We start from the raw sequence: 12,092 nt of genomic DNA on the forward strand, positions 1-12,092 counted from the left end.
ATCACCAAGGTTTTTTCATTTTTTTTCACTTTTCCTAGAGGTGTTTTGAGTACTGAAAATTCGGCTCCCGTGTCAACTAGAAAGTCCACAGGGGTCCCCTCCACTTCTAAGGTTACCCTAGGCTCGGGGAGGGGGTCCGAGCCCCGTTCCCCCTAGTCTTCATCTTCTCCAAGAGAAAGCACCTTTACCTCTTGTTTCTATCACTATGATAAAACACTACTCAGAGCGACGCGGGGAGGAAAGGGTTAACTTAGCTTGTCCCTACCAATCTCAGTCCCGCTGTGAATGGAAGTCAGGGCAGGACCCTGGAGGCAGGAACTGATAGAGGAAGCCCTGGAAAGATGCTGCTTACTGGCTTGCTCTTCCCGGCTTGCTCAGCTCACTTAAAAAACAAAAACAAACAAACAAACAAAATCCTCAGAACCACCTGCCCATGGGTGACACTGCCTATTATGGCTGGGCACTGACATTAATAGTTAATTAAGAAAAGGATACACAGACTTAACCACAGGCCTACCCGATTAGGGAATTTTTTATTTCCAATGGAACTTCCCTCTTCCCAGATAACCCTAGTTTGTATCAACTTGATGAAAACTCATCATTGTAGCAGGGATAGGTGCTGGATCTCTATGAGTTCAAGGCCAGCCTCATCTACAAAGCAAGTTCCAGGACAGCCAGGGCTGTTACACAGAGAAACCTTGGCTTGGAAAACCAAACAGAAACAAACAAACCTAACCACTGCAACTGACCCTTTGTCAATGGAACACACGGTACATCGCTACTAAACCGTAAACTTTTCTTTCTTGTTTATCCCCAGGATCTCATGCTGATAGCCCAATACAAAGCATAGGATAACTTTAAAAATCCCATGATCTTTAAAAAAAATTCAAGCACTTTCAAAAAGTTTGGCCTTTATAAAATAACCATGGGCTCGTGTAAAATCATAAATAAGCTACGGACTTCTTATTACACGAGGGGAGGGCCAGAGCACTGTCAATCAGAGCAAAACCCAAGCCCAGAAGTGTAAGTACCATTATACCTGAGGTCTCAGACTTACGATCACAGGACTCACAGGGCCTTGGGCAGCGCCTCTTCTCCAGCTCTGCGGCTTGTCCTGTAGGCTCGAGCCACTGTCCTTGGCTGACTTCCCATTGTCCTAGAGGTGTCTCCATAGGAGGCTTCACTGAGCCTGTCTTCAGGGTCTCTGACCCTGCCGCTTGGTGCTAACCTCTGCTTCTCTTCATGACCTCGTCAATCCCCGATTGCAATTGAAGACAGCATTTATTGGCAAGGCTCTTCTTCAGTGTCCATCCTCAGGACCGTTGTCAAGGACTCTCTGGCTAGGGATGCATGGATTCGCTTCTGGCTTCTCTTTTTGACCCACTGGTCCACACAGCTATTTTTATGCTAGAGTCATGCAGCTTCAATTTCTGTAGTTTTGAGATCACGTTGTTAAATTCCTCCACCTTTTTATTTCCTGCTCAGGATTCCTTTGACTTTGGTGGGGGGGGGTCCATTAAACTTTTAGAGTGTTTCCCCCATTCCTTTCTTTAAAAAATGAAAAACAAACAAAAAAGCACAAAACCAAACCAAACCAACCAAACAAGCAAACAACAAAAACCCCCTTTTTACCCAGCAGTTGGTGGCACACTTTATTTAATCTCAACACTCTGGAGTCACAGCAGGTAGATCTCTGAATTGAAGGCCAGCCTGGTCTACAGAGAAAATTCCAGGATTGCCAGGGATACACAAAGAAACCCTATCTTGAAAAACTGGGGAAAAAATTACTTAATTTTTAAGTGTGTGTGTGTTTGCATGTTTCCCTGGGGGCCATAAGAGGTCATCAGACCCTTAGAGCTGGAGTTACAGGCAGTCATGACCCTCCCCCCCCCCCCTGATGTGGCTGGTGGAACCAAACTCAGATCCTCTGTTGAAGCAGTAAGGGCTCTTAACTTCTGAGCTGATTCTCCATCCCTGGAGAATTCTTTCTGTTCGAAGATTATTGGTATTTTGATAGAAAATGGAATTGAATCTTCAGAACGTTGGAATTGTGGATATTTTGACAAATTAATGTTTTCATTCCATGGACACGGGATGCCGTTCCACACTGGGACTTTCTCATCAATGTCTTCCACTGGTATTTTCTGATTTCCATCTTACAGATCGTTCCATTCTCTGTATAGCCATGGCTGTCCTGGAACTCACTCTGTAGAGCAGGCTAGCCTTGAACTCAGGGATCTACCTGACACTACCTCAGGGGTGCTGGGGTTGAAGGCGTGCGCTGCCTGGCTTCCCATTTGGCTTTACTTTTTTAAAAATAAAAATTTCTAGATTTTTCTTTAATTATTATTTGTAGGTTTGTCAATGTGATTGGTTTCCTTCCGAGTAAGTTTAAGTGCTTAAAACAAAAACAAACAAACAAAAAACAAAAACAAACCAGGAGTTTTTCTTTTCTTTTTTCTGTTTTCAGTGGAGCAGGACTGGAGACTGGACCCAGGTTCTCACCCGTGCTAGGCAAACATTCTCCTCTTGAGCTGTGTCTGCAGCCGGCTTTCGCTTTTTTGTGTGTAAGCACGTGTGTGTGTCAGTGTTCATGCCCACGTTCGGGGAGACGCTGGTGTCAGGTGCCTCCCCTCAGTCTCTCTCCTCCAACCTTTTGTGTTTTGTTTGTTTTTTGAGGCAAGGACTCACCATGTTGCCCTGGCTGGCTGAGAACTTGCTGTGGAGACCAGGCTGGCCTCTGTCTTCCAAGTGCTGGGGTTAAAGGTGTGAGCCACCACCACTCAGCCAGCCAGCCAGCCAATCTGCCTCCCTTCCTTCCTTCCTTCCTTCCTTCCTTCCTTCCTTCCTTCCTTCCTTCTTTCCTTTTCCTCTTCTTTCATCACCTTTCAGAACTGTTGATTCATAGATTGGGTGTAGGAGTGGGGACCAGGTCAGAAAGGAAGTGAAGGCCAAGGCCTTTCTGAAGACAAGATTCCCCATGACAGGAACGCCCTCTGGGAACAGGACATGGAGCAGAGGTGTGAAAGTGGGTGTGGAGTCTAAGTGAAGTGGAATGGCAGAGGGCAGGGTGTGGGTTCAGCAAGGCAAGGTAGCCATTGGTCATAGTGGCAGGGCATGGGCAGGCCTTTGAATTATGTGTGGCATTTGAGATGCAAGGCATTCAATATTCAGGGGGTTATGAATAGATATCTGGATGGGGGTACAGACCATGAGGTCGTTTGAGGTATTGGGGTGTCCTGGACTTACGTATAGGCAGTCACCTGATAGCTATCCATGCCCAATTACAAAGCCCATGGTTGAGTGGCCCATCACATTGAGTGGGAGGGCTGGAGAGCCCAGTGGTCAGGTTGGAGCTGTCTGTTGAAGAAGATGAGCTGTGTGAGGCTGGCCTCGCTGTACCTGAGTTGAGGGCGAGGAGGGAGAGGACAGATCAAATCTGCAGGCATGTAGCTGAGTCCTTCGGGGTCACGGATCACCCTGTGTACATAGTCTGGAGCACTAGGAAAAATGGGATGCCTTGATGACCGTGGTGTAGAAGGCTACTCAGAGAGGAGGTTCCCCCCACCCCCTCACTCTGCACACCCTTAAGGGAGAAGAGGGGACACCAATGGCTCCAGACATCAGTTTTATTTTTCTCAGAAGCTCCTGGTGAGCAGCAGGCAACCTCAGAAGGCACAAGGGTCACAACGCACAGAGCACATGGATGTCTTCATTTACTCTCAGCTCCTTCAGGGAGGGGAGTGTGAATATGGACTGTTCTTCTCTGCTGAGTGGAGATGCCTTGCCAAGCTGAGAGATCCCAGATCCATGGCAGCTGAGCAGCTGGGCGCCCGGCTGCCGACCCCCCAGGCTGACTCACTTGGGGGCGGGAGGATTGGTCAGGGTTGAAATTGCTTTCTTCAGCTATGACAGAGAAACAGAGGATAGTGGGGGGTGCGGGGAGACGGTTAGAGGAGGCGAGGCTGGAGGGAATTCGGTGCCCCCACCTCCTCAACGTTGCCCAGCCCTCAAGACCCCAGTACCTCCACCCACGACACAGAGCCCACAGCTCTGCCTCGTGACGTCACGAACAGCGTCTGAAGGTTCAGCAGCTCAAAAAGGTTGTGTGTCTGCAGAGGGGTTGAGAGGAAATGCTTGTAACAACCCCTCTGGCCGCATACCGCCTCCTTGCCTGGTGAGCGGGCTGTAATGTGAAATCTGACCACTAGGGGGAGCCAGAGTCCACGTGAGATGCTGGATGAGGTCTCTGCTAGAAGGGATCATCCAGCCTCCCTCATGATGCCTCCACCTCCCTTCCCACTCTCTCTAGTTCTCTCTTTACCTCATGCAGGGAGGTCTCCGGGGACAGCTGCAGTGTCACTGGCTGGGTGGGGCAGCCATTAGCCAAGATATCCTGCAGACAGGGCTGGGGGTAGGGCAAAGGACAATTGGGACCTGGGCCAGCCATCAGCTTCTAGCCCTTGGTCTCTGAACTCCTCTAGGTTAGAGGAGTTCACAGCCCAGCTCACCAACTCCATCCTGTCCCCCTCTGGCAGGAGGACCCACCTGCTGGCCTGGAGCCCAGGAAGCTGGCTCAGTCTGGAGGGCTTGCACCAAGTGGGTCCTTTTTACAACGCCCACCAGGGTCTGAGACTCTAACATGCAAAGAGAGAGGGAGGGATGCATTATGAACATAGATCATTATAAATGTAAGTCATATTCACTGAGCACCTACTATGTGCCAAGAACATGCTAGGTGCTCTGGTGTCTGAGGAAACTACACTACTTGTGTGTGATCTGTTAGACTTCTTACCACCCAGCTTACAGAAGAGGACACTGGTTATCTGGTGGGTGAATTGTTACTCTTTACCATTCAGCTTCCGTAATGACATGTCAGCTGAGTGCAGCTGGGTAAGGAGGCCAGTGGGGCAGCAGATATTCTAAGACACCCTACCCCCAACCCCACCACATCTTAAGAGGTGGAAGCTATGGACATCTTGACATCTGGGTGTCACAGCTGGGCTGTCTTTCTTCTCTGTTTCCCTTGCAGTTGTTTAAAATCTGAGTCAGGTCAATGGAAAAATGAACCCAGAGGTACACTACAATCTGAGATCCTACTGTGTGCCCGGGCTAGTGTGGATACAGGGAATAGCCTGGATGCATGGAGGGAGTTTCTGAGCATCTTGAGAGTCGGTAGGCATTCTTCCCATTCTTCACTAGGGATCCAGCTTGATTTTCTCTTTCTCCATTAAATAAAACCCCTGGGACTAGGCATGGCTGTCACTCAGTAGTGGAGGGCTTGCTTAGCATGTGCTGGCCCTGAATTCAGTCCTTGCCACCACAGACACTCTTGGTAACCAAATGCTACAATAGAAGTGTCCCTCCCTCCTTTAATAAACCAGTGGTTTGTTTCTAGGGTGGGCTGTGGAATCTAGCCAGGGAGATGTGCGGAGTCCAAAGCCATTCTTGGTTCTAGGAGGTGAAGCCTCTTGGAAGGGCCATCCCTATGTAAAATAAGTAGAAAATGTGTTTGCTGTGATCTCTCCCATTGGTGAGAGTGAAGGCCCTGACATTTGGGTGGGAACCTATGGTGACCCTTCCCACTTTTCACACAAGGACACTGCCGGTCATAGAGCCCAAGAGAACCACAAGGTTCTTTCCCTTATAGGTGAGTTATTCTGCTCGCTGTGGGGCATATAGGTGAGCTTGGTTGTTCACGTTGCTCACGGCTCAAGTGGCCTGTCCAAGGGCAAATGGGTCACAGGCCCCAACAGTGCTACCCTGACTGAGTGTGCACCCTGCCTTGTTGGCACAGATGGGCAGGTGCTCGGGGAGCTTCAGGTAGCTCCTCCCCTACCTGAGCTATCTCCCTCCCTTAAGGACCACGCTCTGTGAACTGGAGAGGGGCACTCGGGTTGGTCTCTCCCTGAGACTTAGCACCATCCTTCTGCCTTTAAAAGGATGAGCTCATCTTGGCAAATGGAACAGCGGGGGGGAGGGAGAAACACTCAGGAATGTGAAGAGTCAGCCCGTGAGGCTTGGGTCCAGGAATCCAAAGAGCCAGTCCCAGGCAGTCTTACAAGCATCTCTCATCTTTTTCATTAAGCACATCACCCCTACTTTCTCCAGGAGAAGTGGCTATTGGGTCCACTTTCTCCACGAAGAAACTGGAGCTCAGAGAAATTAAGAGACTTGCCCTGGGTCACACAGCTACCCAGTTGCAGAGTCTCGATTAAGGGACAGATCTAACACCCTGCTTACCCTTGCTACCCTGACACACAGGCCCTTAAAGGGAAGCAGGGGGAAGCCCAAAGCCTCCTCCCAGACAGCCACCTTCTCCTCAATGGCTGTGGAATACCTGTAGTCTCCACCAGGGGGTACTGGGTCACATCTGTGGCGATCACGACTTGGATCACCTCCTTCAGGGGCATGTCCTTGGCCAGTGTAGTGAGGGCGCAGTTCATGAAGTGACCCACAGTCACGGAGTGGGAACTGTGGGCAGAGGGAGACATCAGTCAGGCCTGGAAATGGGATGATACCGGCCTGGGCAAGACAGGGTCATCTCAAGGAGCCTTGCTGGGAGAAGACCTGTGATTCCCAAGGATGGGTTTGGTTCAGAGGAACCCATAGGTTCTAGAAAAAGAAGCTATGGGAGCCACACCTACTAAGGACTAGGAAACTGAGGCTGGTTTGGAGCTGGACCTTGTGTTCAGTGACACTTGAGCCTTTGAGATGTGCCGCTTTGGGACCAAAGATACTAGGGTACAATCCGATCAAGGTGGGGTCTCAGAGCCCATTTGTGGGACAGCTACCAGGAAGCCATCAGAGCAGGGGAGGGGAAGAGCGGGGCCCCTCCTGTCTGTTGCTCATTTCCTATCAGCCTTGCCTGGCAGAGACTTAGCTTCTTCATCTAGCTCATGGGCTGTGGGGATCTGTTGGGGACCAGAGGGCGGATGTGTATCAGCCCTACCACCCTTATTCAAGGTCAGCTGTGGTGGGCTTTTCCAGGAGTCCCTCCACCCCCAACCACCCTGGGCATCATCAGCCAGCCCGAGGCTCACCCAATCTGTCGGCCACGGATCCACGGCAGGTACGGCAGTTTCTTGACAATGATGGTGCCATCGTAGAAAGAGGGCTGGAAGCTCTGAGAGATGGCGTTGGCCGCCAGCACAGCCATCAGCACAGGCAGTGCGTGAACGATCTGGCCAGTTACCTCAAAGGCCAGCAGTGCTGTGGAGAGGGTGTGGGTCACCGCCCCCGAGAACGCAGCAGCACCTGCAGGGACACAGCCAAGGTGTGTGTGTGGGGGGTCCCAGGTCAGGAGCCAGGCTCCCCCAGAGGGCAAGGTAGGCACAGTGCGACCATGGTTAGGCTCAGCAGTGCACAAAGAGCACACACCACAACTGTTGGAAGGTTCTAGCCTTGTCGAGAGGAGAGGGTGCAGAGCACGTGGGGGATGGGAAGGAAGACGAAGAGAAAGCGGGCTTGGGGGGTGGTAGGGCTCAGGGAGTGGAGGGGCCTACTGAGGGGGGGGGGACTCACCTGCTGGCTCCAGATACACTCACCTGCCAGAGCATAGGCCCCGGGCATGATGGGATTGACCCTGCCTCCAGCCACAATGCCTTCTGGGAAGGCGACAGATAGAACCTCTCCAAAGAGGCGCCCAATGGCAGCTCCTGCCACAGATTCAGGATGAATGAAGCAACCAGGCTGACCTGACCCCTTAGGCCCTCATCCCAACCCCATCCCTGGTACCACTTTGGGAGGGAGATGATACCGGAAGTCATGTCCTATGCCCCCAAACCCTCTCAGACATCCAGGACTCCAGTCTTACCATAGACAAAGATGGGCAAGAAGTATCCAGCAGGGATGGGGATGGTGGTCGCCAAAATCAGCATCCAGAACTATGGGGGGTGGTACCCACACAGCAAGAGTTAGAAGCAACACAGGAGGGGGGGGCAGGGGGCGGGGGAGGTTCCTAGAGAAAAGGATGCTCAGGCTGGAACCCACGGCAGCATTTGCCTCTAGAGATGAGGGAACCAAGCCGTAATAAAGCACCTACTGTGCGCAAGCACATTCCAGGTTTGTCACTCTCTTCTCTCTCAGCCTGCTCTTTAAGATCAACTATCCCATCTCAAAGAATGTAGGAAGGGGCAGGGTAACTGCTTTTGCACTGGAATCCACAAGGGGGAAAACAACTTCTGCAAGTTGTCCTCTGAGCTCCACATCGCACTGTGGCACACTGCACACACGCGCACGTGTACACACACACACATGCACACGCACACACACACATGCACGCACACACACACACACATGCACACACACACACAAACACACATGCACATACGCACACATGCACACACGCACATGTGTACACACACACACATGCACACGCACACACAAACACACATGCACACACACACGCACACACACGCACATACACATACATGCACACACGCACACACACACACACGCATACACACCGATTTTTGTAAGAATAAGGGAAGAGCCTGGTCTGCATAGTGAGCCTGAACCTCTCGGATGAAGGCAGGGAGGAGGAGAGTTGAGGCTGGGAGGGTCTCTGAGGTACACAGTGGGCCAGGGTCAGATCAGGGACCTGGACATAGGAGGGGGTGCTCCAAGCTTTAATTCAGAAAGCAGCCCCATCTCCCCCAGGACCTGCCATGACTCTGCCCACCTTCATGACCAGGAAGAAGACGAGTGTCCCAAAGACAGTCAACTGTGGATGACACCACTCCAACCACAGCTTCTGGGGATCAGGCTCCGCTGCCCAGGGTGGAGACGAGTTCTTAGTCATCAGTGCCCAGGAGTTGTTGTCAAACAGTGTCTCCAAATGCTCCGACATGGACAACTGGGGCCGAGGCAGTGGCAGGTAGGTCAGCATGCCCACCTCTGTCCCATTGCCCATCTGAGCTTTGGCTACAGTAACCCTCCCCAGCTAGGGACCCTAAGGATGGCTCTGCCATGGTGCAGCTACAACCTCGTGTGCAGAAAAGTGACCCATGGGCATTTTCTTTAGTGGGTTTTGAGGGACAGCACAGGGACTACAAATGAGGGTTCCCCACTGCTATCACCCAGCTCTGTTCCCCTTACCCGGGAAGCCATGAAGTGGCCCACACCAGGGGGATACGTGATGGAAGCCAGGACCACAGCAGCCAGGGCTGAGTACAAGGGTTTGCTGTGGGAGAAGGGACATTGGAGTTGCCTCTTCTCCTTCCCCACAGCCTTGGGGTTCACACTGAAGAAAGGATACAGAGAAGGGAGAGACAGCAGCAAGGAAACTACCAGATGCCCCCGACCCCACAAAGAAAGAGATAAAGTGAGACCTGAGACCTGATGGGACTAGAGGCGAGATGAAGGCAGAAAGAGACCGGGAGGAAGGACAAGCCAAGCCCAGATGGGCCTTGCTGGCCTAGACAATGAAGCAAGTATGCAGGAGATGGAGAGGAGGGGGCGCAGGGCTCAGAGAGGGGCTATGGGTTGGAGGGACACAGGGAGATTCATTTTCACAGAAGTGGAGCTGTGACTGCTTGACCTGACAGGGGGCTTCATGTGAGATCAGATAGGTAGCGCTTTGGAGGGTTCGTGGAAAGAGGGGTTCTGTGAAAGGGGTGGGACTTTAGGAAGATCAAAAGTGGGGTGGTCCCTGAGGGGGTCCAGCCCACCTGGTAGCCAGCAGTTTGGAGGTGAACCCATTGGCCTTGAGGAAAAATAAGAAAGTCCGCTGGCTGTAGTTGTACCCGCAGCTCAGGGTGCCACAGATGGCCCTGGAAGTGGAGGTGTTGGTGAGGCCACGGCCACCTCAGGTTGAAAGTAGCTTTCAGGGCTTGAGGCCCCACTCACCCCAGGGCCACAAAAAAGAAGATCTCTGGTAAGTCAAAGGGTATGTCCACTGGAAAGCTGGTCTTGTAGATGGAGGTGATGGTCTCTGAGGAAGGAAGAAAGTGGGGATCCTGTGCCAGCCTTCCACACCCTAACCCAGTCTTAGATAACTCGGGCAAGGATGGGGGTGGTTTCTGACCTAACCCCAAATTTCCCTGGAATTCTAGGCACCGCAGAGGTTCTCAACCTGAGGATTTTGACCCCTTTGGGGGTCACATATCAGATACCCTGCATCGCAGATATTTACATTTTGATTCATATCAGTCACCAAGTTACAGGCTGGGGAAATGGCTCAGCGGTTAAGAGCACTGACTGCTTTTTCAGAGGTCCTGAGTTCAATTCCCAGCAACCACATGGTGGCTCACAACCATCTGTAATGAGATCCGATGCCCTCTTCTGGTGTGTCTGAAGAGTACAATGTACTCATATACATAAATAAATCTTTTTTTAAAAAGTAACCAAATTGCAGTTATTAAGTAGCAACCAAATCATTTTATCATTCAGGGTCGCAGCATTGGGAAGGTTGGGAACCACTGTAGAAGAACGGAGGAGAGAGGAGGGTGGTCTGAAAGGAGATGGAAGAAGAAACGAGAGAGTGGAGACTAGATCCCAATATGGTGCTCACCCTGTTCATTGTTGAAGACCGCCAGGAGATGGAACATGAAGGCCCCGCAGGTGGCAGCGAAGAAGCCCCTCCAGTAGTCCCAGACGGAGAAGTGAGAGGACATGACCTCGATGCTGAACAGGACACCTAGGGGACACGCGACTCAGGAGGACCTCTATCCCCCTGGCTGCAGGACACGGAGTACAGAAGGGTGAGGGAGCTCTCACCGCTGATGGGAGCTGCGAAGACCGTGGCCACACCCACTGCTGCTCCTGCGGCCAACAGTTCCATTTCTTTGGTCTTGCTCTGGGAGGAACAGCATCCTGGGCTTTGATCTTTTATACCCGTTCCCCTAAGAGACCCAAGCCTGTGCCCCTCACCTCAGGTTCCCCGACGGTCTTGGTGCGCACGCGGCCCAGGTAAGCCGCGATCATCACGCTCAGGTGCACGAAGGGGCCCTGCAGGGGGCGGCAGTGAGGCGTTGCTGGGAAGCTGGACCCTACCTTTCCATCCTTCCTCTTCCCCCTCCCCTGTTTCGGATTCAGAACCTCCCCCCCCCCCCCCACCGCATCCCCTCTTCTCTTCCTCCACCACCACCTCCTCCTCTTCTTTCTTCTTAAGGCCTTCGGAAAGAACAGTACAAGCCTCGCGCAGGAATGGCCCAGCATCAAATCCTTGTCCTAGCCCTCCACTGTCCCGAGATATTTTTTGTCACATTCAGGGACCTGGATGTGTTCCCCTGAGACTGGGCTTCCAAGGCTGTGGCATGGTATGGAATTCAGAAGGCAAGGTGGGGCGACAGGATGGGAGGTGGGAGGCAGGCCCTCCATGTCCATACCAGTTTTCCCAGGAAGATGGTACTGCCTGTGGCCAGGGTGCAGGAGAGGCCCACCACCTTGGCCCCGAAGTTCTTGATGTCTAGGTAGTCCTCCAGGACCACTCCGGTCAAGATGGTCTTCACCTCAGGGATCCCAGACCCTGGTCCAGGTGGGCAAAGGACAGAGGGAGATAGAGTCTGCATTAATTCTTTTAGCGCCTGTGTAACAAGCACTTGCAGGGCACTTTTCAATGGAACCTCTCCCAGACCAGGGGGAGAGGCTCCTTAAGATTCAAGAAATAAGCCAGGCCGGTGATGGCACACCCCTTTAATCCCAGCGCTGGGGAGGCAGAGGCAGGCAGAACTCTATGAGTTTGAGGCTAGCCTGGTCTATAGAGTTTCAGGATAGCCAAGCTACAAAGACATCCTGGTTTTTAAAAAAGATTTATTTATTTATTGTATATGAATTCACAGTTGCTGTGTTCAGATACACCAGAAAAGGGCGTCAGATCCCATAACAAATGGTTGTGAGTCACTATGTAGTTGCTAAGAATTGAACTCAGGACCTCTGGAAGAGCAGTCAGTGCTCTTAACCACTGTGCCATCTCTCCAGCCCAGAGAAAACCTGTCTTGAAAAACCAAATAGATAGATATAAAGATAGATAGATAAAATGAAAATAAAAATAAAAAATCAAAGCCGGGCAGTGGTGGCTCATGCCTTTAATCCCAGCACTTGGGAGACAGAGGCAGGCAGATTTCTGAGTTCAAAGCCAGCCTGGTCTA

At 51.8% G+C, this 12,092-nt stretch overlaps 1 protein-coding gene and 1 long non-coding RNA gene across 3 annotated transcripts in view; one reads left to right on the forward strand and one right to left on the reverse strand.

Annotated features, from left to right (window-relative positions):
- The window catches only part of LOC110292728, a 14,913-nt gene extending 4,576 nt beyond the window's left edge, over window positions 1-10,337 (forward strand). The window contains exons 2-4 of the long non-coding RNA XR_002377741.1: window positions 6,991-7,072; window positions 8,696-8,878; window positions 9,231-10,337. This is a non-coding gene — a long non-coding RNA (uncharacterized LOC110292728). The remainder of the gene's footprint in view (window positions 1-6,990; window positions 7,073-8,695; window positions 8,879-9,230) is intronic.
- Window positions 3,621-12,092, reverse strand: part of LOC110292726 (chloride channel protein ClC-Kb) — an 11,806-nt gene continuing 3,334 nt past the window's right edge. For both annotated transcript variants that reach the window (XM_021160252.2, XM_029475710.1), the window contains 16 exons: window positions 11,331-11,470; window positions 10,873-10,950; window positions 10,720-10,798; window positions 10,514-10,639; window positions 9,850-9,934; window positions 9,672-9,773; window positions 9,100-9,184; window positions 8,684-8,857; window positions 7,817-7,886; window positions 7,548-7,658; window positions 7,044-7,257; window positions 6,341-6,474; window positions 4,549-4,637; window positions 4,325-4,408; window positions 4,026-4,112; window positions 3,621-3,906 (listed from right to left, as the gene is read on the reverse strand). In XM_021160252.2, coding sequence (XP_021015911.1) covers window positions 3,859-3,906; window positions 4,026-4,112; window positions 4,325-4,408; window positions 4,549-4,637; window positions 6,341-6,474; window positions 7,044-7,257; window positions 7,548-7,658; window positions 7,817-7,886; window positions 8,684-8,857; window positions 9,100-9,184; window positions 9,672-9,773; window positions 9,850-9,934; window positions 10,514-10,639; window positions 10,720-10,798; window positions 10,873-10,950; window positions 11,331-11,470 — 1,706 coding nt within the window. In that variant the 3' untranslated portion in view covers window positions 3,621-3,858. The remainder of the gene's footprint in view (window positions 3,907-4,025; window positions 4,113-4,324; window positions 4,409-4,548; window positions 4,638-6,340; window positions 6,475-7,043; window positions 7,258-7,547; window positions 7,659-7,816; window positions 7,887-8,683; window positions 8,858-9,099; window positions 9,185-9,671; window positions 9,774-9,849; window positions 9,935-10,513; window positions 10,640-10,719; window positions 10,799-10,872; window positions 10,951-11,330; window positions 11,471-12,092) is intronic.

The sequence above is a fragment of the Mus caroli genome, chromosome 4 (assembly GCF_900094665.2).
Source record: "Mus caroli chromosome 4, CAROLI_EIJ_v1.1, whole genome shotgun sequence".
Lineage (NCBI taxonomy): Eukaryota > Metazoa > Chordata > Mammalia > Rodentia > Muridae > Mus > Mus caroli.